This window comes from Mercenaria mercenaria, chromosome 2, assembly GCF_021730395.1.
Source record: "Mercenaria mercenaria strain notata chromosome 2, MADL_Memer_1, whole genome shotgun sequence".
Classification (NCBI taxonomy): domain Eukaryota; kingdom Metazoa; phylum Mollusca; class Bivalvia; order Venerida; family Veneridae; genus Mercenaria; species Mercenaria mercenaria.
This window is the reverse complement of record NC_069362.1, coordinates 25,990,208-26,017,001: the sequence shown is the minus strand read 5'-3', so window position 1 is coordinate 26,017,001 and position 26,794 is coordinate 25,990,208. Positions and strand designations below refer to the sequence as shown.

The window sequence follows — 26,794 nt, the reverse complement described above, 5'->3', positions numbered from 1 at the left end:
TCAATGCAGTAAATTGATTAAATTCTCATGTTCTAAAGTGTAACCAGTGCAATATATTCCTCAAGTGAACCCAGTTATACCCACTGAAACTTCAGTTCAGATGCTGGCTATCTTCCTTGCTTTAAGTGAGCAGAAATTACCTATGTTTGAGGTTTGGATAGTTTCTATGACAAATTTACATAAATCTTTAATTTGCAGCCACATAAGACTGTCAATAGCTTTTCATGGGCAGTTAACAGGTTTAAATAAGTGATTTTCTATTAAATCACACAGATATATGAAACTATTGATGATACTTGATTTCTCTACAGATCCATACAGTTCTGGTCCACAAGGTTCAAATTCCTCGGCCTCATCCACTTCCAGTCACGCTGAGTCTGACTGGACAACTCAAGATAATAAACTCATAGTGGACAAAGAAGGAAGAACCTACCTTGAAAGAGTAAGTAGTAAGTTGGGAAAACAGAATGCATTGGGAGGAGAAACTTAATTTTGAAATGCACTGCTAAAAAAGTAGAAAACTATATTGTTCAATAAGGTATTAGATATAAGGTGAACAAGAGCTATGTGTAAAACATGTATGGCCCCCTATGATGGGTTGTCCCATTTTCAGCCCAGTGATTACTATGGTTTTGACATTTTACCCTCAAAACCCAAAACAGGGTTCATCTACTTCATAAACCCAATCATGCAATCATGGGTCAAGTAATTCGCAAAGTATTGAATGGAAACAGTTTTAAGGTTCAGGAACCTGTGATGTTGACCTTTGACTTACTAACCAAAAAAACAATATGTGTTATCTACTTCATTACACTCAATCATCCTATCAAGTTTGAAGGTTTTTGGACAAGTTACTGAGCAGAAATAGTTTTCAAGGTTCAGGCCTTGTGACCTTGGCCTTTGACCTATTGGCCCCAAAAACTGTAGGGGTCATTTTTTGTATAAGCTAAATCATGCTACCAAGTTTGAAGGTTCTAGGTCAAGTGGTTTTCAAAGTAATGGATGGAAACTTTTCAATCTACCGACAGACGGACTGACTGACCGATGTGACCGTCATGTGCAAAGCAATATACTTCCTCTTCTTCAAAGGAGGGCATAATAAAAATGATGTGCTTGGGGGGGTTTTTTTGACTGATTTAAGTTGTGAAGATTTTTACAAAATGAAGATGCCTCAAAATATTTCAAGCTTAATGTAAAATATCTTTAATATCTTATAAGTTGCAGTTATAGTGTAGCACAAGTAAATAGTATTGTATAATAGATTTGACTCTAAGATAAGTTTTTTTTACAGGCTGAGTTTTTGCTGACCAGTAGAGAAAGGTCACGAGTCAAGAAGGCATGGATAGAATATGAAAGTACAAGGTAAGAAAATTTATGTTTTTAGAAATAAGTTTGTTACATAAACTTTATCTCTACAGAAGAAATATTAAAGCTACTCACCCACAGCTTGGGTGAAATTCTTCAACATGTTCATTTCCACCAAGTTTGGTGGCATAGAATGTATCTTTTACACTGCAAAATGATAAACTGGATGAAAAGAAAAGATAATGGTAAAAACGCAAGAAAAACATTAATTTTCTCTATTTTTAGCTCACCTGTCACATAGTGACAAGGTGAGCTTTTGTGATCACGTAGCGTCCGTCGTCTGTCCGTGCGTTCGTGCGTGCGTGCGTAAACTTTTGCTTGTGACCACTCTAGAGGTCACATATTTCACAGGATCTTTATAAAAATTGGTCAGAATGTTCACCTTGATGATATCTAGGTCAAGTTCGAAACTGGGTCACATGCGGTCAAAAACTAGGTCAGTAGGTCTAAAAATAGAAAAACCTTGTGACCTCTCTAGAGGCCATATATTTCACAAGATTTTCATGAAAATTAGTCAGAATGTTCACCTTGATGATATCTAGGTCAAGTTCGAAAGTGGGTCACGTGCCATCAAAATCTAGGTCAGTAGGTCAAATAATAGAAAAACCTTGTGGCCTCTCTAAAGGCCATATTTTTCATGGGATCTGTATGAAAGTTGGTCTGAATGTTTATCTTGATGATATCTAGGTCAAGTTTGAAACTGGGTTAACTGCGATCAAAAACTAGGTCAGTAGGTTTTGAAATAGAAAAACCTTGTGACCTCTCTAGAGGCCATACCCTTGAATGGATCTTCATGAAAATTGGTCAGAATGTTCACCTTGATGATATCTAGGTCAAGTTTGAAACTGGGTCACATGCCTTAAAAAACTAGGTCAATAGGTCAAATAATAGAAAAACCTTGTGACCTGTCTAGAGACCATATTTTTCAATGGATCTTCATGAAAATTGATCAGAATTTTTATCTTGATAATATCTAGGTCAAATTCAAAACTAGGTCACATGAGCTCAAAAACAAGGTCACTATGTCAAATAATAGAAAAACAACGTCATACTCAAAACTGGATCATGTGGGAAGAGGTGAGCGATTCAGGACCATCATGGTCCTCTTGTTTTTAAAAGCATTGCAACAGTTTAGTACCTTCTGCACAATTGTTTTGGTTATTTATAAGAATATCTTGCACAAATCTTACGTCAATAAGTTTGTATCACCAGTCAATTTCAGAGTACTCACATTTGTGGATTTTTGACGGGAATTATTATCCCCCAACGAAAGTCGGAGGGATATAGTTTTGGCATTGTCCGTCCTTCCGTCCGTCTTTCCGTCTGCCCTACGTCCGTCTTTCCGTCCGTCCGTCCGGAGCCATATCTAGGAAATGGTAGGGAATATTTATTTAAATCTTCATATACTTGTTCACCACAATGAGTTCTTGCGGCCTGTCAAGTTTCAGTCAGATTGCCAAAGTAACACCAGAGTTATGGCCCTTAGAAGTTTCTAGTGTTAACTATATAGGGTACTATAAATATGGCAATTTCTGCATCATAACTTTTGATATATTTGACCTAGAACTATGAAACGTAAACAGAATTTAGATCACCATTATGTGGTTGTGTACACACAATTTCATTTGGATTTATTTGTAAATTAAGAGTTATTGCCCTTTAATTGTATAAAAATCCACATATTTGTACATAACAAACTTACCATTTGGTAGAATTTCATTAAATTTCTTTCATTCTTTTCCATGAACATTTATTGTAAACATGTGAAGTTGTTTACCCACACCTGGTCACCCCCTTACCTTGATCACAAACCTCCCCCCCCCCCCCCCCCCCCCCCCCCCCCCCCCCCCCAAAAAAAAAAAAAAAAAAAAAAAAAATCATTCCTTATTTTAGATTTTTTTTCAAACAAACTTCATATACATGTTCACCACTATGAGGTTATGGGGCCCATCAAGTTTCAGACAGATTGCCCAAGTAACACCAGAGTTATGGCCCTTAGAAGTTTCTAGTGTTAACTATATAGGGTACTATAGATCTATAGATATGCCAATTTCTGCATCATAACTTTTGATATATTTGACCTAGAACTATGAAACTTTAACAGAATTTAGAGTACTATAATGTGGTTGTGCACAGACAATTTTTACGGATTTCTTTTTGTAACTTCAGAGTTATTGCCCTTTAATTGTCTAAAAATCCACATATTTGTACATAACAAACTTAACATTTGGCAGAATTTCATTAAATTTCTTTCATTCTTTTCTGTGAACATTTATTATAACATGTGAAGTTGCGCACCCACACTGGTCACCCACTTGCCTTGGTCACACCCCCTCCCCCTCCCCCTCCCCTCCCCTCCCCCCTCCCAAATTTTTTTTTTTTTTTCATTTCTTATTTTAGATTTTTTTCAAACCTTCCAAGTTGTACCATTCCCCCCCCTCCCTTCTCCCCCCAGTCATGCCCCCTACTGATCATGCATCCTCTGCCCCCCCCCCCCACCCCCTCCAACTTCACCCTTTTACCTTTTTTTTTTTTTTTTCATTTTTAATTTTCAATCAATATTTATAATCAACATGTGAAATTTTGTTTCCTCTCCCATTCCCTGCACCCCCACCCCTAAAAATAAATATATACATATTATCTATATATAGATTATATATTTCCATTCTTTTTTTTTTTTTTTTATATGTTCAAACCTTCAACATGTTAAGTTGTGACTGCACAAACCTTGCCCGCAGCCATGTTCAAGATATCTTACCTGTGTTCTCTTAAGAACATCTGATCTTTTAAGTTCAAATGTACATGCAAAACAGCAACACCTGGTGCCAAACCACTCAAAGACAATATTTCATTCCAGTTAAACTTCAAGCTCACATTTCAATTAACTGCATTTAATTTTAAAAGCTAAGCTTATTACAGTAAGCATATCCCAAGATCAAAGTATCATACATTTATTATGTACTCTTTAATTAAACATTTGTTTTCTGTTAAATTGATTTTGACTAATGAAATTATTTGCTTCTTATTAACATCCTTAACTTTTTTGCCGGATATATCTTTTTGCCATTCCTCACCACAGACTCTTTCGGCGGGGGATACTAATTCATCGAATTTGCTTGTTTTTCACCTCAATTGTGTGGGTTAGTCCCTTAAATGTAACTCTACCTATGAATTTTCACACGTTTATGAATGACAAGACATCTGGTGACAATTGACAAAACAGTAAAATGGAGAAAAGAATCAAGAATTGAATGTTGCATTTTATGAGCAAAAAAGGACCAAACAGATTTGTGACTTGAAGTATTTGTCAGAAAATGAAACTTAAATACAGTTGAACTGCCTATATGGACACCTTGCCTTAAGCAGCTAGTCATGTAACATCCCAAGTTGATATTTGTTCTAATTTTGACTTGTCTTAACCAGCCACCTGCCTTATGGAGCCAGATTGTGCTGTTCCCTTGACTGGCTGCTTAATGAAGGTTTCACTGTACACGAAATATTTCAAGAGTTTTATGACAGGGGTAAGAAATCGGCAAAACCAAAACTGGCCTGCATAAATTTTTGGAAAAGAATGAAAATCCAAGAAGGGTAAAAAAAATGGTTAGATAGATCTATATCTGAAAAATGACAATTATGGGCTAGATATGTTTCTTCCTAGCTCAAAATTTGTAACTTAACCTTAAATTATTGCCTTCATTCTAACTAAGATATTCTGAAAGTTTTGTAACAGACCAGCAAATGAAGTCAGATTTGAGGTATTAAAACTTGAAGCCCAAAATGGTTGAAAATTACATGGATAATACCTAAAACTAACCGAAGTACAGTTGAAACTTGGTAGCTCAAATGCCAAGGGATAGGGCATTTAACTTCGAGATAATCTATATTCGACCTAATATACTGATATGTTGTGCACCTGTTTTTGGGACAGGGCTTGAAAATGTCTCTGAGATAGCCAAAATTTTGAGATAAGCAAGTTCAAGATATTGAGTTTCAGTTATTTATTTATAACATGAATGGTAGCGACCTACATTCAAAGAGGATTTTCAGTCAACCTTAGTTACAGAAAAGGTGGATCAAAAAGTAGTATAGATCTTCAACTGTTAGAAGGAAGCAAAAATCTTTGAATGTTTCTTGTGTTGAAAAGTATCATTAAAATAACCCTTAATGGCATTTTTAGCTGAAAACTGGCATAGCTAAAAAAATGGGACATTTAGGAATATCTTCCAGGGTATATAAAGAATTACACTGTATTATCCTGTCTACTTATTTCCCCTTTTGGGATTTGAATTTACTTTGAATTCAGTGGGGCTATTTTCATCCAGTGCCACACATATTCATTTCCATACATGTATATTTGCATAAAACATGTATAAAAAGCTGAATTAACTCAATTTTAAGCATTGAATTTCATTTATTTTGTTATAGGGCAATTATAATTTTGTGTTTGCCATGGAATGTGCATATTTGAAAAGGAAGCATGTGAACTCCATGTTAACGCACCTTTACTGTCATGTCAGAACTCCACTTGGAAACATTGAAAATAGCAGTTTTATTGTAGAATATTCATAAGTAAATCTGATCAAGCCAAATGATGAATGTTTAAATATTTATCAGTTTTAAACTTTACATATGATTTGTTGTTTTTCAGTAACATAGTTGAATTGTTTGAGTCAGTATCTGCAGTGCTGGACACACCCTCCAAGAAGACACTGTGGATGTTTATCCTGGCTAGACTATCCCCACCCCATCAACAGTATTGTATCAACCAGATCTCTCTCCCCAGAAGTATCCTTTTAGGTAATGTTCAGTAGATTATCCCTATCTCATCAACAGTATCAAATTTATCAACCAGATCTCACTCCCACGAAATATCCTTTTAGGTAATGTATCATAGATTATCCCCACCCCATCAACAGTATTGTATCAACCTGATTTCCCTCCCCAGAAATGTCCTATTAGGTTATGTACAGTAGATTATCCCTATCTCATCAACAGTATTATATCAGCCAGATTTCCCTCCCCGGAAATATACTGTTAGGCAATGTACAGTATTGTATAGTATAAGTTTGTGTTTTTTTATCCTTGGAAGGACTTTTGCATTTTCACAATTCTGACACATTTTCATCTTTTTTGTGTGCACTCTGACTCAAAATTGTTTCCCCCTTTTTAGCTCGCCTGAGCCAAAGACTCATGGTGAGCTTTTGTGAACACTCAATGTCCATCGTCTGTCCGCCAACATTTTCTAAAAAAAGTATTTTTCTTGAAAACCACTGGGCAGAATTACAACAGACTTCACAGGAATGATCCTTGGGTGGCCCCCTTTCAAAGTTGTTCAAAAAATTGAATTCCATGCAGAACTGGTTGCCATGGCAACCGAAAGGAAAGACTTTAAAAATCTTCTTGTCCAAAACCGCAAGGCGTAGAGCCTTGATTTTTAGCGTGGGACATCATCTAATGTTCTTCTAGTAAGATTATTCAAATTGTGCCCCTGGGGTCAAATATGGCCCCGCCCCGGGGGGGGTCACAAGTTTTACATTGACTTATATAGGAAAAAACTTTAAAAATCTTCTTGTCTAAAACCACAAGACCTAGGCCTTTGATATTTGGTATGTAGCATTGCTTTATGGTCCTCTACCAAAATTGTTCAAATTGTCCAGTTTTACATAGACTTATATGGGAAAAAACTTTAAAAGTCTTCTTGTCTGAAACTGCAAGGCCTGGGCTTTTGATATTTGATATGTTGCATTGCCTTGTGGTCCTCTACAAAAATTGTTCAAATTATGCCCCTGGGATGAAAAGAGGCCCTGCCTTGGAGAGTCTCAAGTTTTACATAGACTTAAGTAGGAAAAAACTTTAAAAATCTTCTTGCCTGAAACTGCAAGGCATAGGCTTTTGATATTTGGTATGTTGCCTTGCCTAGTGTTCCTCTATAAAAATTGTTCAAATTATGCCCCTGGGGTGAAAAGAGGCCCAGCCCTAGGGGTCCCAAATTTAGCATAGACATATCTATAGGGAAAAAAAATCTTCTTGTCTGAAAGTTCAAAGCTTAGGCCTTTGATACTTGGTATGTAGCATTGCCTAGTGGATCTCTAACAAGATTGTTCAAATTATGCCCCTGGGGTGAAAAGATGCCCCACCCTGGGGTCACTTGTTATATGAGTTATATATGAATAAATACTTCAAAAATTATCAGATCATATTTCCTATAGTGCTTAATTATAATTACCTGATGACCCCAAGTGATTAGGGGTCACTTCACTGTGACCTTGACCTACTGACCTACTTTCTTGTTTTTTAAGATACAGCCTTAAAATTTGGATGGGATGTGCAGTTTTGCACACCAATCTTAAAACTGACTCTCAGTGACCATGATTGTGACCTAATGACCTAATTTCTAATATTTTAGCATCAGTTTGCCATTTTAAACATGTGGCTCATATTACTCAGGTGAGCAATTCAGGGTCATCATGACCCTCGTGTTACTTGTTTATGTCTGTGTTTTCATTATTCATGTATTTGTATTTTAATTTTTTTATTGACAAAGCTTTTGAGTAGAAGAGCGTTGCTGCCCTCCATCTACTCTTGTTATATAATTGCCAGCAATTTCAGACTCTGGCAATGTTTCACCCATATCTGATTTGTTGATCCCTCAACCAGAAAACATTCATTAATTTGTTTTGCAGAATGCATAGAAAAGCTAGAAAGTGACAAAAATCAAAGCTGGTCTGGTGATGGTAATGTATATTCTACATGATAACTTTTGTTATATGTTCTATTTTCCACAGAATATCTTTAGTTAAGGATAAGATATTGTGGTAAACTTGGTTTATAGGTTCCTTAGTTGGAGATGGCAGTTTGGATTGCATTTAGGGCACTGTTACCATAAATGGAAAAATGTTTTCAGCTTAATATGTTTTGTTTAGGTAAACCTATTTTCACCACTATATCTAATCCTTATCAAGACAAAGGTTGGGCCTTTTAGCTCACCTGAGCACAAAGTGCTCATGGTAAGGTATTGTGATCACGTTGTGTCCGTCGTCCGTTCGTCAAGTAGTCCGTCGTCAACAGTTGTGTTTAAACGACCACTGAACGGGTTTTGATGTAACTTGGCCTGGATGTTCCTTGAGTGGTCCTCTTCCTAAATTTTTCAGACGGTTCCGCTTGGTTGCACATAGGGGCCACCAGAGCTAAAAATCTTCAAACAACATCTCCTCCTAAACCAATGGTTCAATTTTGAAATAATTTTACACAAATGGTCCTTCTGTCACCCTCTACCAAGAGTGATCAAATTATTCTGATTCGTCAAAAAATATGGCCCCCAGGGGGCGTGGTCACTTTTCCCTATATGTATATAGTGGAATTTGAAAAAATCTTATGTTTAAACTGCTGGCCCAATTTTAAAATAATTTCACACAAATGGTCCTTGTATGACCCTCTACCAAGATTATTCAAATTATTTTGATTTCGTCAAAAAATATGGCTGCCAGAGGGCATGGCCACTTTTAACTATATATATATAGGGAAAACTTTAAAAATCTTCTTGTGTGAAACTGCTGGCCCAATTTAAAAATTATTTTACACAAATGGTCCTTATTTGACCCTCTACCAAGATTGTTCAGATTATTTTGATTCGTCAAAAAACATGGCTGCCAGGGGGCGTGGTCACTTTTCCCTATATGTATATAGTGGAAATTTAAAAATCTTACTGTGTGAAACTGCTGGCCCCATTTAAAAATAATTTTGCACAAATGGTCCTTGTGTGACCCACTACCAAGATTGTTCAAATTATTTCGATTTGTTAAAAAACATGGCTGCCAGAGGGCATCGTCACTTTTCATCAACAATTTCTTTAAACAACATCTCTTCCAAAACCTCTGAATGGAATTTGATGAAACTTTACACAAACAATCTCATGGTCCCCCTCTTTCAAATGATTCCAGTTCATTGAACATATGGGTCTTTTTGGTTAAAAATAAGTTTTCAGCTACCACACTCTAAAAATCTTTTTCTCTTGAGCTTTGATATTTGGCATATGATATAAGGGTTTAAATCTCTACCATAATTGACCAAGTTATTGCCCTAAGGTCAAAATGGCCACGCCCCTGTATGTGACATGTACTTTCTATAGGCTTTTATATAAGAAACTTTGAAAATCTTCTTTTCTGAATCAATAATAGCTAGAACCTTGATTTTTGGCATATGATATCATATCAGAGTTGTACTGTCTTACTATTGCCCTAGGATAAAGAATGTGTGTGACAGCTAACATAGAAGAAACCTATCAATACTTGTACCATTACATTATACAAACACACTTAAAGCCTTATACACAGGTGAGCGCTTTAGGGTCAATGACCCTTTTGTTAATACAGTTACTCGTGTTGTCAACTGGGTCATTGTCTTGGTCATTATCACTAAAAATAGATAGACAAATTCCAGTCAGTAACTTTAGTTAAGAATGTGATATAGTGGTGAAACTTGGTTTGTAGAGTAAGCTTATCTGGAGATGAAAGTTTGTATTGCATTCTGAACTGCTGGGTACAAGATCAAGGTCACTGTTACTGGAAATAGAGATTTTCTCTGCTGAATATCTTAAGTTTGGGTACACCTATTGTCACTTAACTTAGTGTGTACATAGCTTTTAACAAAACAAAGTTTGGGATTGTCATTTCAATAACTCAGGTCAAGGTCATTATTACTAAAAGTAAGAAATTGTTTTGACTTGTTATTTTTCATTTGGGTAGACTTGTTTACACTTAATTTGGTTTGTATTGCTTATATTGAGGTAATAGTTAAATAGTGCTGTAAACTTTAGTTAGTCCTCAGAATTGTGATATACATCACAACTGTGCATTTCATGCAATATGTACATTTGTATTCATATCAAGGTGTCATATGTCAAACATTGAAAATCTGGTTTTTTGGCCTTGTTTTAAAACATTTTCCTAATATGTAATAATAGCCTATGTAAATTGTTTAACAAGTGTTGTTATTCTAATAATATAATGTAATAATAACTTTTTCAAGGTGATACAACCAGCACTTCTGCTTGGGGCTCTCGCAAGTCAAGTATAAAGATATCATCATTCCAGCAACAAGTAGAATATCTTCTTACGTCAAGAGAGAGGTCCATGCTGAAGAAAGCTCTTCAACTCTACTCAGAAAATAGGCAAGGATTCACTACCATTTTAAATACAGTCAAACCTTTCTATAAAGACCACCCCTTGGAGAGCCAAAATGTGGTCTTTATTGGAAGGTGGTCTTTATTCACAGGTTAAATACACTGTAAATGTTAAAATGGGAAACAAAATATGTGGTCTTTAGAGCCAGGTGGTCTCTGTTCAGAGGTGGTCTTTAACACAGGTTTGACTGTAATGTACTTCTGTTTACTTCATCACTTCACTGTTATGAAATTTTCTTCTCATTACTGCAAATTTGCTCTGAAAACAGGGAATTAAACACTTTCATTTTATATGGTTCAACATCTCCTTACTTCAACCATACCCAGAAAATAGGAAAGTAATCACTTTATTATACTTTCTTTACTTGCTCAAAGTCAGACGGTCAAGATCCTCTTCAGATGAGCGACTTAGGCCCATTTGGGCATCTTGTTTGAATTTTTGAACACTTGGCATGTACAAAAAAATTAAAGATTGATAACACAATAACTTTCATTCTGTATTAGTCATGGATGTAACTTAATGTGTTTCTGACCTAGAATTTCTTGAAAAAGTACATTTGCCAAAAACTCTAAAAAGATTTAAAGGATTTTCAGCAGAATTGATTTAATATATGTCATTCCAGAAATGTTGACAACATGATAGAAGACCTTGATGTGATTTTGGACACACCCTCTAAGAGGACATTATGGATGTATATCATACCTCTGTTGACCCAGATGCATCAAGATGTTGTACGACAGAGAGTAGGCACTAAACAAGTAGCCAGTCTGCAACCGTCATCAGGTATACAAGTAATATTCTGTTATATCTAGATATCACACTAAACCTGCTCAGAAGAAGATAGGTGGTAAGAGGTTCAGTAGCATATCCACACATTCGCCATAAATTGTGTCATACCATATACAACATGTAGGGTTCCACACCACTAAATTTATTCTGTCATCTTTAGTTAGGCTATTATTCAGTGCAACATATGAACAAACAACAGCCTTATATGACAAAAAAGATATGCAAACTTCACCATACAGTCAAAACTTTGTACCCTCAAACACAGATGGTTTTAACACCATCTTTCGTCAAGTCTTGGCAAAATCCCTCTATGATGTATAATGTTCAATAGCTTGACATGCCGACAAACAAATTTTTACAGTCCCAGTGAGTTCGAGCGGACAAAGTTTGACTGTATATGGGTGTTTTACTTCTAAATAATAGTGGAACCAGGGAAGCTTTTGAAGTTGGGAGTGTCTTCTGTAAATTTTACTTTGCTGCATAAACATATAACCATAAACATTCTTCTGGAGGTAATGGTACAGGCAACAGGTGGTAACTATATATATATATATATATATATATATATATATATATATATATATATATATATACAAACACAAACTGTATGTTACAAGTTTGAATCTTGTTTGTTATATACTGTCTTCCAGAAAGTTTTATATCTGCAAGAGTATAAAATTTATTGTTCCTTTCAGATTCTGAATCTACAGCACAACGGAAATCCACTACAAAGCATGTAAGTGTCTTATTGTGTAGATCCATTATTCTTTTCAAACTGTGTACAAAACCTGGTGTGTGATCAGTAAAAACTGATTTCAATAGGTTTAAAATGGTCATGAAAAGTCTTTTGTTATTCCATCAAAATGTGTTTTTTTGTCTCTAACAAACACAGACATATCTTCAACAAAATAAAAATTATTTACATCTGGAATTTTATTTTTTTAGGGACACTTACATTGAAAATGTTAAAATAGATGTTTTAGAAAGTTCCCTTTGTCAAAGAGTCATTGCATTATAGCTCCATGTAAACATGTAAATGAAGTTAGAGTGTAATATTGTAGTGAGGGTTACAGTGGCAGGTCTGGTGTTAAATATTTGATGAAATTGTAAACATTGAAATATTTCAGCCAATCATATCTTCAGATGAAGAACATGACTTGATCTCTAGAAATGGAGGTAGGAAAGTTAGATCTAAACCTGCAGGTATGAATCTTTTGGGAAATTTTTAACTAGTTGAATAGGGCACACATCCTTGAAAAATTTTCTACTGTGTTAGTCACTAAGTGAAACTTTGATGTAAGACAGAAAAAATCAAGTTTCACTTTGTAAAATGTATCGCATAAATAATATTGAATTATGTTCTTTGTTATTTCTTAGTCATTCCTTCCATCCAGTTGATTAACTGGAGGTTGATGGTTCTACCGAGTGCCTGCTTATACCTGAAACTATGCCCAGAGGGGCACCTTGGGCTTTCTTCATTTCTTCAACTATCAAAATCTGGAAATGTCTCCATATGACTTAAATTTTGTTGATGTTACTCTTACCACTCTCACCCACCTTCACTCTCACCAACCAACCCACCCAAACACACAAAAAGGACATTACTATCTGGTATTTAAAGTTAAAGTCTGCTATTGTGAGATGCACCTGGTGACCTTTTTCAGTAACATTTTGATATTTCTTTATGAAAAGTTTTAAAGGTAATTTTACTTCAACAAGAATACTTATACCATGATATATATCTTACAACATTATCCAAAGATGTGAAAAATGGTACAGTTTCTTTCTAGCTTGGTGCTCAGCATTAAAAGGATAGCACTAGGACTTGTCAGCCAGGTGTCGGTATAATGTGACTGGGTGGGGTATCATGTCACATGTATGGAGTGATATTCCTGTGAAGCAGCACTTTAAAGTTGGGCAGCACACTCACTGCTATGTAGACACAGTCGTTTATATGACTGAAAAAGTTGTTGAAAAAGGTACTAAACCTTACATACAACATTATATATGATAATCACTTAATGGCGGCTGTTCTAATGTTACATCACACTGGATAGTTTTACAGTTTCATTGTTTGAAAATACATTGATATTAATTGTATGATCTATTTTTTCAAATCACAGCTCCATCTTCCCTGGGTGGATTAGATCTGTCAATCATCAAGGAATTGGAAGAGACGAGAAGGGCGGTACAGGAAGTCAAAGAATTCCTGTACAAGGGACAGAGCCCAGGTAATCAGAGTACTCAGAATTTCCACTTACTTAGCTCAGTAGGGATCGCGTAAATCCAAATTGCATGATGGGGAGTTTTATCCATGGGCAAAGCATGATTATGTTTTAAGAGAAGATTTGATAAAAGACATTATGTCTAAAATCATTTGTTCTCCTCCTCTGATTCATGTGGAGAAGTTCACAGTGACTTGCAGAGAACAGGTTAGTACAGATGCATAATCTAGGAACACTGGTTAGGTTAATTGTTAATTTTCATAACTGAAATGCTATTGAAAATCAGTGCTAAAACCCAAAAACAAACAAATATTAAGCACCTTCATTGTTTCCTGTTTTCATTCTGTTGGACAGACATACACCATCTTTACATAATCATACTGAGAAATTAAAAAGAATACTTTTTATATCTGAATTATGTAAGAGAAACGTTATCTGAAATATCTTTGGAAAAAGTGTTCCTCCTCAGAATTCTTTGCAAGACTAGAAAATGTTTCTATTTGACTAGCAGTTTGTCTTTGGGTAGCCTCAAACATTGTCTTTATAAATGCATTTCAGTTTGCCTGTAAACAGACCAGCAATTGTAGAACTTTTCAGTTTTAGTTTAGTTTAAACAATATTTATTAGATATATCCTGTACATGAATATATACAGTAACATTTACAATCAAAATTCAATTCAGCAAATGTCATTTATGTGCTACAGTATACTTCATTGCATAATGAATAATGTTTATACTAAGTCAAACTGTGTTATTAAAAAACAATATGGAAAATAGTAACTTTGCTTCATGGGAATAATGAAATGTATCGTGTCCTCAGAATGCTGTTTGTCCATATCCAAGAAAGAAGTTCTAAGCTGACCAAAAAATAACAGTCTACTAATCATAACAGAAAACATCTCAGTATAAGTAAAAAACATTATTATCGTTAATAGTCATTGGAGACTGTTGTTTGTTAATTTTATGGTTGCTCCGAGCCTCAATATAAAACCTAAACCAGAATTGTAAATTCCCATTTATATATCTTCAGATCTTCAAAATTTATAATCTTTGATTTTTTATTGTCTCCAGGAAAGAGTTGTTTGGCCTAAACCAGAAAATTTTGTGCCAGTGAAATGAAATGCAGTGTACAAGTTTCTTATTTCAGAATATGATCGTGAAAATTTTAAATATGTGACAGTTATTCCAATTGAACGCCAGCTTCAGGAGGCTTCTCTTCGTTCGCCTATCAGTGTACAGCTTCCAGGGCAAACATTTCCTGTGACCTTTAACTCACAAAATATTGCTGGGTTAAGTCCCAGTCAACGACTGTTTACTCCACAGGATGTGCAAAGATTAGAAACGGAACTATTTTCACCTATGTCAAATAGTGGTAGCAGACCACAGCATAGTGATTCTGGACCAAGGGTTAGATTTCTTGCAAATTTTGTAGGTTTGAATAACACTGAAAGTGATGATTCACCAAGAAATCCACCAAGTTTTGTGATAAATGGCCCAGAAGAAGAAAGTCGTCTAAAAATTCCGCCAAATTTCATGAGAAGTGGAACTGAAAGTGACCAAGAAAATGAATTAGAAAGGAGGGCCAACTCACAGCTGCTTGTTTCCAAATTTGCGAAAATGGGAGGTATAATTTGTTTTTCAGTTACATGTATAATGTTCAATATTTATGGAAGCTTCAAAGAAAAAGGATATATAACTGCTCAGTTTGGTAGTCTATGCTTAGATCTGTTGATTTTTCATCAATAATTGTTTGGGCCTGCATCGAATGATTGCTTGTGCTCAACAGATGACCCCATTTTATTGCATCTAAATTTTTCTCAAGGTGAGCTATTAGTATAGGTGGATGGTCTATTGTCAGTCATTCATGATTCTGTATCTATCTTTCTGCATCAACATTTTTACTTAAACAGTTTCCGTTCTTAAACTGCTGATCACAATTACACCAGACTTGTTCTATAGTAACCTGGCATTGACCTCTAACAGATTTATTCAATGGCTCTACTTGACCCCTGTTAGGGGCCGCCAAAGATGAAAATAGAAAAAACAACTTTTAACAGCTTCTTCCCGTACCAATGGTTCAAGGTGAGCTATTAGTATAGGTGGATGGTCTGGTATCCACATTTTCACTACTGGTCAGAATAACACCAAATTTGGTCTGTAGCATCCTGGCTAAGTCCTCTATCAAGTTTGTTAAAATTGGGGCACTTGGCTCCTTTAAGGGGCCGCTAGAGCTGAAAATAGAAAAAAACATTTAAATGACTTCTTTTCATAAATCGCTAGATAGATCTTCATCAAACTTGGTCTGTAGCATCATTATAAGGTCCTCTCCCAAATTTGTTCAAATGGGGGCACTTGGCCACTTTTAAGGGCCGTTAGAGCTTAAAATAGAAATACCTTTAAACAACTTCTTATCATGATCTGATTGATGGATCTTTGGGGGTATTTGGCCCCTAAAAGAGGTTGCTTGAACTAAAAATAGAAATACCTTTAAAAGTCTTCTTCTCATGATCCACTGGATGGATCTGCATTAAACTTTGTCTGTGGCATAATTATATAGTCCTCTCCCAAATTTGTTCAAATGGGGGCACTTGGGGCCCCCTGGAACTAAAAATAGAAATACCTTTAAAAGTCTTCTTATGAACCACTTGGTGGATCTGCATTAAACTTTGTCTGTAGCATAGTTATATCATACATGCCATAATTTTTCAGGACATTTCCGGGATTCTGAATTAAAATTTCCGGGATTTTTACCCTTTGTCCGGGACATACTCCGTGACATTAGTATTTGTCTGTTTTATGCATAAATATCATAAAATTACATGTAGTTTCCAGAGATAAACATTGTTCATCACTTAGGAATAATTTGCTGCAAATGTCGTCTAGCTTTCTAAGGGAGGTAAATAGGGTAATTCACGTCTATAGTTCGGCACGTGAATTGGTTGCGTTCCTGAGGTGAACAGAATTAGGAGACTTACTATATACGAAGAATTAACCTGGTCATCGTGATTTAGAATCCAGCTTATTTGGTATCATTTTAAAGCTTAAATGTTTATCTAATCATTAATAAAATGGAAGCAATAAAATAAATCTTGTAGATAAAATCGATATAAAATATTTCGGGTCGGATCAATTTTCATGGATCGGTCGGCAAAGGCATTCAACAGTCAAAATTTTAATTTAGAATATGTGTGACAATCAATCTACATTTTAAAAGATTACAACCTTTTACAATAATTATCGTTTAATTGACCATTTTCAGCCATCTCTTCCATAAAGGATAGGCCTGCATTTAGCTTCACCACCTACATGCTAAAAACAAGAGTTTTTCGACTATTGTTCCTAATATTAAATTATCATAAAACTGTTATTGATTACATAATTCTGTCAGTTCATAATCAGGGTCATCAAAATAGCAGACTGTAACTTAATCAGGGTCAACAAAAGATCCCGGGGCACGTTCAATACGAGTGTTGATCGAAGCTGGCTTAATAAACACGTGTCCCGCTCGAGGGCATGAAACTGATATTGGATAATTAGGAATAAACAATGTGACACCGGCGACTGTTTATCGTACCCCCCGACAAAAAAGTTGTAAGGGGGGGTATACTGGTTTCAGGTTGTCTGTCTGTCCGTCTGTCTGTCCGTCCGTCTGTCCGTAGACGCAATCTTGTGCGCATCATCTCTCCTTATCCCCTTGACAGAATTTAATGAAACTTCACACAAGTGATCAGTACCAACAGTAGTTGTGCATGGGGCATGTTAGGTTCTTTTAGAAAAAAAAATTGCAGAGTTATGGGACTTTGTTTTTTTGTTACTATACTATATACATAGACACAATCTTGTGCGCACCATCTCTCCTCATCCCCTTGACACAATTTAATGAAACTTCACACAAGTGATCAGTACCAACAGTAGTTGTGCATGGGGCATGTTAGGTTCTTTTAGAAAATAAATTTGCAGAGTTATGGGACTTTGTTTTTTTGTTACTATACTATAGGCATAGACACAATCTTGTGCGCACCATCTCTCCTCATCCCCTTGACACAATTTAATGAAACTTCACACAAGTGATCAGTACCAACAGTAGTTGTGCATGGGGCATGTTAGGTTCTTTTAGAAAAAAAATATGCAGAGTTATGGGACTTTGTTTTTTTGTTACTATACTATATACATAGACACAATCTTGTTCGCACCATCTCTCCTCATCCCCTTGACACAATTTAATGAAACTTCAGTCACAAGTGATCAGTACCAACTACTGGCATGTTAGGTTCTTTCAGAAAAAAAAATTGCAGAGTTATGGGACTTTGTTTTTTTGTTACTATACTATATACATAGACACAATCTTGTGCGCACCATCTCTCCTCATCCCCTTGACACAATTTAATGAAACTTCACACAAGTGATCAGTAACAACAGTAGTTGTGCATGGGGCATGTTAGGTTCTTTCAGCGACACAAATTGCAGAGTTATGGGACTTTGTTTCTTGTCAACATACTATGTACATACAGTCTGCATATGCAATCTTGTGCGTGCCTAATCTACCAAACCCTTGCACACAATTTAATGAAACTTCACACAAGTGATCAGTATCAACCCTAGTTGTGCATGGTGCATGTTACTTTCTTTTAGATAAATATTCTGCATAGTTATGGGACTTTGTTTTTTGTTACTATACTGTATACATACAGTCTATATACATACAGTCCACATAATTATGCAATCTTATGTGCGTCAAATTGCAATGTACTGTGTTAGTGCATGCGGGGGGTACATTCATCACCTTTAGTGATAGCTCTAGTTGTGTTTTATTAAGGTAAAATTCAACAATTTATAGACCAAAAAAGCTAGTTTTTTGGGGGTTTATTTTTGTTTCCTGTATTTTTAGCTCACCTGAGCAATGCTCAGGTGAGTTTTTCTGATCGCTCCATGTCCGGCATCTGTCGTCCGTCGTCTGTCTTCTGTCAACATTTAGCTTGTGTATGCAATAGAGGCTGTATTTTTCAATGGATCTTCATGAGTATTGGTCAGAATGATAGCCTTGATGAAATCTAGACCGAGTTCGAAAATGGGTCATCTCGGGTCAAAAACTAGGTCACTAGGTCAAATTAAAGAAAAACCTTGTGTATGCGATAGAGGCTGTATTTTTCAATTAATCTTCATGAATATTGGTCAGAATGATAACCTTGATGAAATCTAGGCCGAGTTCGAAAATAGGTCATCTCGGGTCAAAAACTAGGTCACTAGGTCAAATCAAAGAAAAACCTTGTGTATGCGATAGAGGCTGTATTTTTCAATTGATCTTCATGAATATTGGTCAGAATTATTGCCTTGATGAAATCTAGGCCGAGTTCGAAAATGGGTCATCTCGGGTCAAAAATTAGGTCACTAGGTCAAATCAAAGAAAAACCTTGTGTATGCGATAGAGGCTGTATTTTTCAATTATTCTTTATGAATATTGGTCAGAATGATAACCTTGATGAAATCTAGGCCGAGTTCGAAAATGGGTCATCTCGGGTCAAAAACTAGGTCACTAGGTCAAATCATAGAAAAACCTTGTGTATGCGATAGAGGCTGTATTTTTCAATTATTCTTTATGAATATTGGTCAGAATGATAACCTTGATGAAATCTAGGCCGAGTTCGAAAATGGGTCATCTCGGGTCAAAAACTAGGTCACTAGGTCAAATCAAAGAAAAACCTTGTGTATGAAATAGAGGCTGTATTTTTCAATTGATCCTCATGAATATTGGTCAGAATAATTGCCTTGATGAAATCTAGGCCGAATTTGAAAATGGGTCATCTCGGGTCAAAAACTAGGTCACTAGGTCAAATCAAAGAAATACCTTGTGTATGCGATAGAGGCGGTATTTTTCAATTGATCTTCATGAATTTTAATCAGAATGATTGCGTTGATGAAATCTAGGCCAAGTTCGAAAATGGGTCATCTGGGGTCAAAAACTAGGTCACTAGGTCAAATCAAGGAAAAACCTTGTGTATGCGATAGAGGCTGTATTTTTCAACTGATCTTCATGAAATTTAGCCAGAATGATTACCTTGATAAAATCTAGGCCGAGTTCGAAAATGGGTCATCTGGGGTCAAAAACTAGGTCACTAGGTCTAATCGAAGAAAAACATTGTGTATGCAATAGAGGATGTAGTTTTCAATTGATCTTCATGAAATTTGGTCAGAGTGATTGCCTTGATGAAATCTAGGTCGAATTTGAATATAGGTTATCTGAGGTCAAAAACTAGGTCACTAGGTCAAATTAAAGAAAATCTTGTGTATGCGATAGAGACTGTTCTTTTTCAATTGATTTTCATGAAATTTGGTCAGGATGATTGCCTTAATGAAATCTAGGTCGAATTTGAATATGGGTCATCTGAGGTCAAAAACTAGGTCACTTGGTCAAATCAAAGAAAAAACTTGTGTATGTGATAGAGGCTGTATTTTTCAATTGATCTTCATGAATTTTGGTCAGAATGATTGCCTTGATAAAATCTAGGTCAGGTTTGAACATGGGTCATCTAGGGTCAAAAACTAGGTCATATCTAAGAAAATGCTTGTTTTATGGCAAGAGACCAATTTTTTGGTCCAATCTTAATGAAAATTGGTCAGAATATTTGTTTCCATGAAATCACTAGGTCAAACATGTTTTACACTGTTATGGTGTGTTTCTTAGGTGAGCGACCTAGGGCCATCTTGGCCCTCTTGTTATTTTTCTGGGACATCTCAACACTTTCCGGGACACCGGGACGAGTATGTCATTTCCGGGACAATCCGGGACGTATTACGAGTATAGTTATATGGTCCTCTCCCAAATTTGTTCAAATGGGGGCACTTGGTCCCTTTTAGGGGCCGCTAGAGCTAAAAATATATAAAAATAACCACAACCTAGCTAAACTGCAATAATGCATATTGAATAAGGGAGAAAACTGCTAAACAGTGTACTGTTCTACTGAGAAAAAGTTAATTCTCTTGAATAAGCACAAATACATACTTTTTGATGGTGGGGATGGGGGCTGATGTAATTTGACCTAATTCCACTTAACATATTTCCAAGTGTATAAAAATCTACTTAAAATATATATAAATACCTTTTGTGGATTGTAGCTGAAGAACTGTATTAGTTTGTTTCTTCTTTTCTTTTTTTATAAATGGAAATGAAAGACTTATAACAGAGACACCTAGCTAGATTCTAAATCACAATGACCAGGTTAATTCTTCGTATATAGTAAGTCTCCTAATTCTGTTCACCTCGAGAATGCAATCAATTCACTTGCTGAACTATGGATGTGTATTACCCATATTTACCTCCCTTAGAAAGCTAGATGACATTTGCAGCAAATTATGGTTTTAGTTATAAGCGAGTGAACAATGTTTATCTCAGGAAACTTACATGTAATTTTATGATATTTTACCCTTTGTCTGGGACATACACCGTGACATTGGTATTCGTCTGTTTCATGCATAAATATCTTTTTTCTGACACAATTATTGGTCATATGGCGACTTTCCAGCTTTAATGGTGGAGGAAGACCCCAGGTGCCCTTCCGCACATTATTCCATCACTAGCGGGCAACTGGGTAGAACCACCGACCTTCCGTAAGCCAGCTGGATGGCTTCCTCACATGAAGAATTCAACGCCCCCAGTGAGGCTCAAACCCACATCGATGAGGGTCAAATCACTTGACCATCCAGCTGGCTTATGGAAGGTTGGTGGTTCTACCCCGGTGCCCGCTCGTGATGAAATAATGCACGGAAGGGCACCTGGGGTCTTCCTCCACCATTAAAGCTGGAAAGTCGCCATATGACCTATCATGTGTGGGTGCGATGTTAAATAAAAAAAAAACAAAAAAACAATGATATTTATGCATGAAACAGATGAATACCAATGTCATGGTGTATGTCCAGGACAGGGTAAAAATCCCGGAAATTTAAACTCAGAGTCCCGGAAATGTCCTGAAAAATTACGGCATGTATGGATGTAGCTATTGTTCAAATGTCTTGTTTGGTCCCAGTTAAGGGCCACCGCAGCTGAAAATATAAAAAAAAAAAAACTTTAAATAACTTTTTGTCCTGAAGCACTTGATGGATCTTCACCAAGCTTAATCTGTAGCATCCTTGATCAGTCCTCTCAGATTTTACAGATGGTTCAGCTTTATCCCTTTTAGGGGCCACCAAATCTCAATAAAAATGAACTGATGAATCTTCATCAAAGTTGGCCTCTGTCATCCTTTTATATACCTCTCATAGTTGTTTATATGGTGTGCTTGACCCATTGTAGGGGCCACCAGAGCTAAAAATGTAAAAGACTCTAAACAAATTATTCTCATGAACTGCCTGAAAGGTATTTACTAGACACTGTCTATAATATCACTGGATGGACCCTTCTCAGTTTTATTAGCTCACCTGTCACAAAGTGACAAGGTGAGCTTTTGTGATCGCGCGTCGTCCGTCTGTCTGTGTGTCCGTCCGTCCGTAAACTTTTGCTTGTGACCACTCTAGAGGTCACATTTTTTGTGGGATCTTTATGAAAGTTGGTCAGAATGTTCATCTTGATGATATCTAGGTCAAGTTCGAAACTTGGTCACGTGCCATCAAAAACTAGGTCAGTAGGTCTAAAAATAGAAAAACCTTGTGACCTCTCTAGAGGCCATATATTTCATGAGATCTTCATGAAAATTGGTCAGAATGTTCACCTTGATGATATCTAGGTCAAGTTCGAAAGTGGGTTACGTGCGGTCAAAAACTAGGTCAGTAGGTCAAATAATAGAAAAATCTGGTGACCTCTCTAGAGGCCATATATTTCATGAGATCTTCATGAAAATTAGTGAGAATGTTCACCTTGATGATATCTAGGTAAAGTTCAAAACAGGGTCACGTACCTTCGAAAACTAGGTCAATAGGTCAAATAATAGAAAAACCTTGTGTCCTCTTTAGAGACCATATTTTTCAATGGATCTTCATGAAAATTAGTCAGAATTTTTATCTTGATAATATCTAGGTCAAGTTCAAAACTGGGTCACATAAGCTAAAAAACTAGGTCACTATGTCAAATAATAGAAAAAACGATGTCATACTCAAAACTGGGTCATGTGGGAACAGGTGAGCGATTCAGGACCATCATGGTCCTCTTGTTTAAATGTTTTTTCTTGACTGAAGGTCTGAAATAGAAAATTCTTTATTCAAACTTTTTCTTATGAACATGAGTGACCAAACTTGATTTGTAGCATTTTTGCTGGACTTCGCTCAAGTTTGCTCTAATGGTTACGCACTTTTGGAGCCATCACAGCAAAAAATTGAAGCTTTATATTACTTTTAATGAACTGTTTACTGGAGGTGCAACCAACTTGGTTAAGAAGTAAGGTCATAAGATCTAAGTCGATCTTCTCAGTGAACGACTAAGACTCATTTGTACCTCTTGTTTATTTTTAGCTCACCTGAGCCAAAGGCTCATGGTGAGCTTTTGTCACCGCTCAGTGTCTGTCGTGCAGTGTGCGTCATCTGTCCATCAACAATTTCTAAAAAAATCTTCTTCTTCAAAACCATTGGGCAGAATTACACCTAACTTCATAGGAATGATCCTTTGGTGGCCCCTTTTCAAAATAGTTCAAAGAATTGAATTCCATACAGTACTCTGGTTGCCACGGCAACCGAAAGGAAAAACTTTAAAAATCTTATTGTCCAAAATCACAGTTCATTGAGCTTTGATATTTGGTATGTAGCATCATCTGGTGGTCCTCTACAAAGATTGTTCAAATTATCCCCCTACAGTCAAGTATGGCCCTGCCCTGGGGTTCACGTGGTTTACATAGACTTATATAGGGAAAGTTTGATAACCTTGTCCAAAACCATAAGGCGTAGAGCCTTGATATTTGGCATGTGACATCATCTAATGGTGCTCTATATAGATTGTTCAAATTATGCCCCAGGGATGAAAAGAGGCCCAGCCCTGGGGGTCCCAAGTTTTACATAGACTTATATAGGATTTTTTTTTTTTTAATCTTCTTGTCTAAAACCACAAGACCTAGGCCTTTGATATTTGGTATGTAGCATTGCCTTGTGGTCCTCTACCAAAATTGTTCAAATTATGCCCCTTGGATGGGAAGAGGCCCTGCCCCGGGGGTCCCAAGTTTTACATAGACTTGTATAGGAAAAAAACTTTTAAATCTTCTTGTCAAAAGTTCAAGGCCTAGGCCTTTGATATTTGGTATGTAGCATTGCCTAGTGGTTCTCTACCAAGGTTGTTCAAATTATGCTCCTGGGGTGAAAAGATGCCCCGCCCGGGGTCACTTGTTATATGAGTGATATAGGAAAAAATACTTCAAAAATTATCTGATCATATTTCCTAGACTGTTTAATCATAATTACCTGATGACCCAAAGTAGGATCATTTTTACTGTGACCTTGACCTACTGACCTACTTTCTTGTTTTTATGCCCCCAAAGGGAGGCATATTAGTTTCCAACTGTCCATCCATTAGTTTGTCACAACGTTAACTTTTTGCATGAAGGCACTTTACTTGTGACCCACTGCACCCAGGACCTTCAAACTTCACATGCTGATAGTACTTATTGAGTACACGACCCCTACTGACTTTGGGGTCACCAGGTCAAAGGTCAAGGTGCTGCGGTGGGCATTTGTCACCATTAGTGACAGCTCTTGTTTAAGATACAGCCTTGAAGTTTGGATGACATATACAGTTTTGCACACCAATCTTAAAACTGACTTTCAGTGACTGTGAATGTGACTAACTGACCTACTTCCTTAATATTTTAGCATCAGTTTGACATTTGAAACAAAAAGCTCTGACATATTACTCAGGTGAGCAATCCAGGGTCATCACGACCCTCTTGTTTAGGGGGTTTGATATGTAAAAAGGTTCAGGTCATATTTTATCTCAAGATTAAAAGCAGATTCTTATTTTTAAGTAGGAATCACATAACAAACTTTGCAGTCTTGCATTATGGTGTTGTTAGTAAGATGATCTTAGTTGTCATAAGGTTACAGAAAAGGATTGGTAGGTCAAAGGTCATGATCAAGATAGGAAAATATGTATTTTTTTACAATTTCTGTCACTGATCAAACACCGTGCTCTTTTTTGTACAGGAACATAGAAATATGATCGAAAACTTCAAGAGAAATATATTCACTTTAAAGGTTTATACATTGCAATGTTGTCATTTTGATTAAAACTTTTCGAAAAATGTAAACTGAGAAGATTGTCTTTTGTTTAACAAACTCTAGAATGGAGACTTTCTTTTGTGATAACTGTTAAAAATTATGCATCTAGAACTCCACTGTGAACAATACTCAGATCTTACATTGAAACAAGGAAATATCCTCTATAAACAATATTCATTGAATTTGTATCTGAGATGAGCAGTGAGAAAATAATGAAATATTGGAATGTCATCTATTCAGCACAGGGCTCCAGAAATTTTGATAACTCAATCGGTCCGAAACGAAAATCCTGACATCGGCGCTACCCCACCCACCGCATTCCCAATATTACATATTTTGTAAAACGTGATAGAGTAAAGAAATAAGCATGTCATGCATTAAAACTGAGTTACCGGTCACCGCGAGTTACCATACAATGAAGACAGTTATTCAGTGTTATGTGTGATCGTTACTTTGTTTAAATTTCGATGTTTTTCCAAGAAAATACTTGCAAGGATAAAATTGCCGAGGCATTGACAACGCGTACATAACTAGTCTAAAAGCCAACGCACGTGACTTCGGTACCGTACACACGGCAGATACTTTGTGATGTTTCCTCATTCTTTGACGGAATTCTATAAAATACAATGCGTCAAAGTGAATTACACCATACATATTCTCTGCTAAACAGCCTCAGTATTTTAAGAATACTCTGCCGCGGACTGAATGTGTACGTTATGTGAATGCTGAGATCGAATTTCCCGCATGCATAGTACCAAAATGTCACGCGGGTTGGCCACTGATATTTCATTTCACTTACGTTGTACTTCAATAAGCAACTACATTTTATAAAGTTATGTTCTCTTCTGATGTAAACAAAATTTCATTTTGAAACGTTTTTTAAAGACCGATTTGATAAACAGCGCCACTCCGGTTCTCTCTATCATTCGTGTTTGCCAGTCCATTGTTTTCATTTTCTTTTTTTGTACAGTCGGGTTGCAAAGAAGATTTTCCACACTTGTTTCAACTGGAGCCCCAACAAATGAATCATGTAATTTTTTCAAATAAATTAATTATAAAAATTATTTTTATCGGTTTTCCGTGTGATGTCTCATTAAATCAAAGACCTATAATGCACAATTATAACTCTTTGATTAAATGCAGTGACCCTTTGTTTTTTACTGCGATCAAACATAGCCTTTTGTAATAAACCATCTATCGGATTCTAGATAAAAGAAGTGGATCCTCGTCGAAATGATTTGGATCCAGTCAGAAACATTTGGAAACCAGTCAAAAATGTTTAATACATTGCAGTCGGCTGTCTGCAAACATTAAAGGATGTGCCGCGCAAGCACTGATTGTGTCACGTGCTAATTATGGACCGATTATCAAAGTGACAATCAGACCGTTTGACACGTTTATTGATTATCTGAGGGTGCGACCAACAATTTCCTGCTTGGCAGGTGATCGTGTATTGAGATATCAGACCGAAATTTATACTTTTCTCCATTTTTACGGGGCCGATTTTTTTCATTTTTTCACTTCACGAATCGGTCTGAAAAGTCAAAAATCGGTCCAAAACCGACAAACCGGCAAATTTCCGAAGCCCTGATTCAGCATGTCAACATAATGGTGATAAAGTAGAACTCCAAAGTGGCTCAGATACCAACGCAAGTAAAAAGTTTGGGACTAAAATTGCAATGAATGTGTTCTAGGTATGATACCTGTGTAATAAAAAATTATGCTTGGTTTTATATGTAAGAATTATGAACAGAGCAGAGCAAAACTTACATTTGAATAATATGTTTCTCATCTGTTTTTTAAACATGTAAATAACAACATGCAAAGTCAGTCATGGTCAAATTGAAATTGAAGATAAACAAGGGAGGTAATAATTGCATTATGATATTACAAAATGATATCATGAACATAACACTTATTTCTGTTATGCAAATACATATCAAGTAAGCAAATTCTCATGTACTATAAAAGCAAATTGCATAAATTTAGACAATTTAAATAAGAGAAACTCATTTCTTGGTCTTGCAGTATGATATCTTGAATGT

The 26,794-nt window shown here is 36.1% G+C and overlaps 1 protein-coding gene across 3 annotated transcripts in view; it reads left to right on the top strand.

Moving 5' to 3' along the window:
• The window catches only part of LOC123562041 (delphilin-like), a 112,804-nt gene that overhangs the window by 44,337 nt on the left and 41,673 nt on the right, over window positions 1-26,794 (top strand). For all 3 annotated transcript variants that reach the window (XM_053533076.1, XM_045354696.2, XM_053533080.1), the window contains 10 exons: window positions 312-442; window positions 1,292-1,362; window positions 6,014-6,162; window positions 8,049-8,099; window positions 10,393-10,534; window positions 11,170-11,330; window positions 12,032-12,072; window positions 12,464-12,539; window positions 13,460-13,567; window positions 14,710-15,186. In XM_053533076.1, the coding sequence (XP_053389051.1) occupies window positions 312-442; window positions 1,292-1,362; window positions 6,014-6,162; window positions 8,049-8,099; window positions 10,393-10,534; window positions 11,170-11,330; window positions 12,032-12,072; window positions 12,464-12,539; window positions 13,460-13,567; window positions 14,710-15,186 (1,407 nt within the window). The remainder of the gene's footprint in view (window positions 1-311; window positions 443-1,291; window positions 1,363-6,013; window positions 6,163-8,048; window positions 8,100-10,392; window positions 10,535-11,169; window positions 11,331-12,031; window positions 12,073-12,463; window positions 12,540-13,459; window positions 13,568-14,709; window positions 15,187-26,794) is intronic.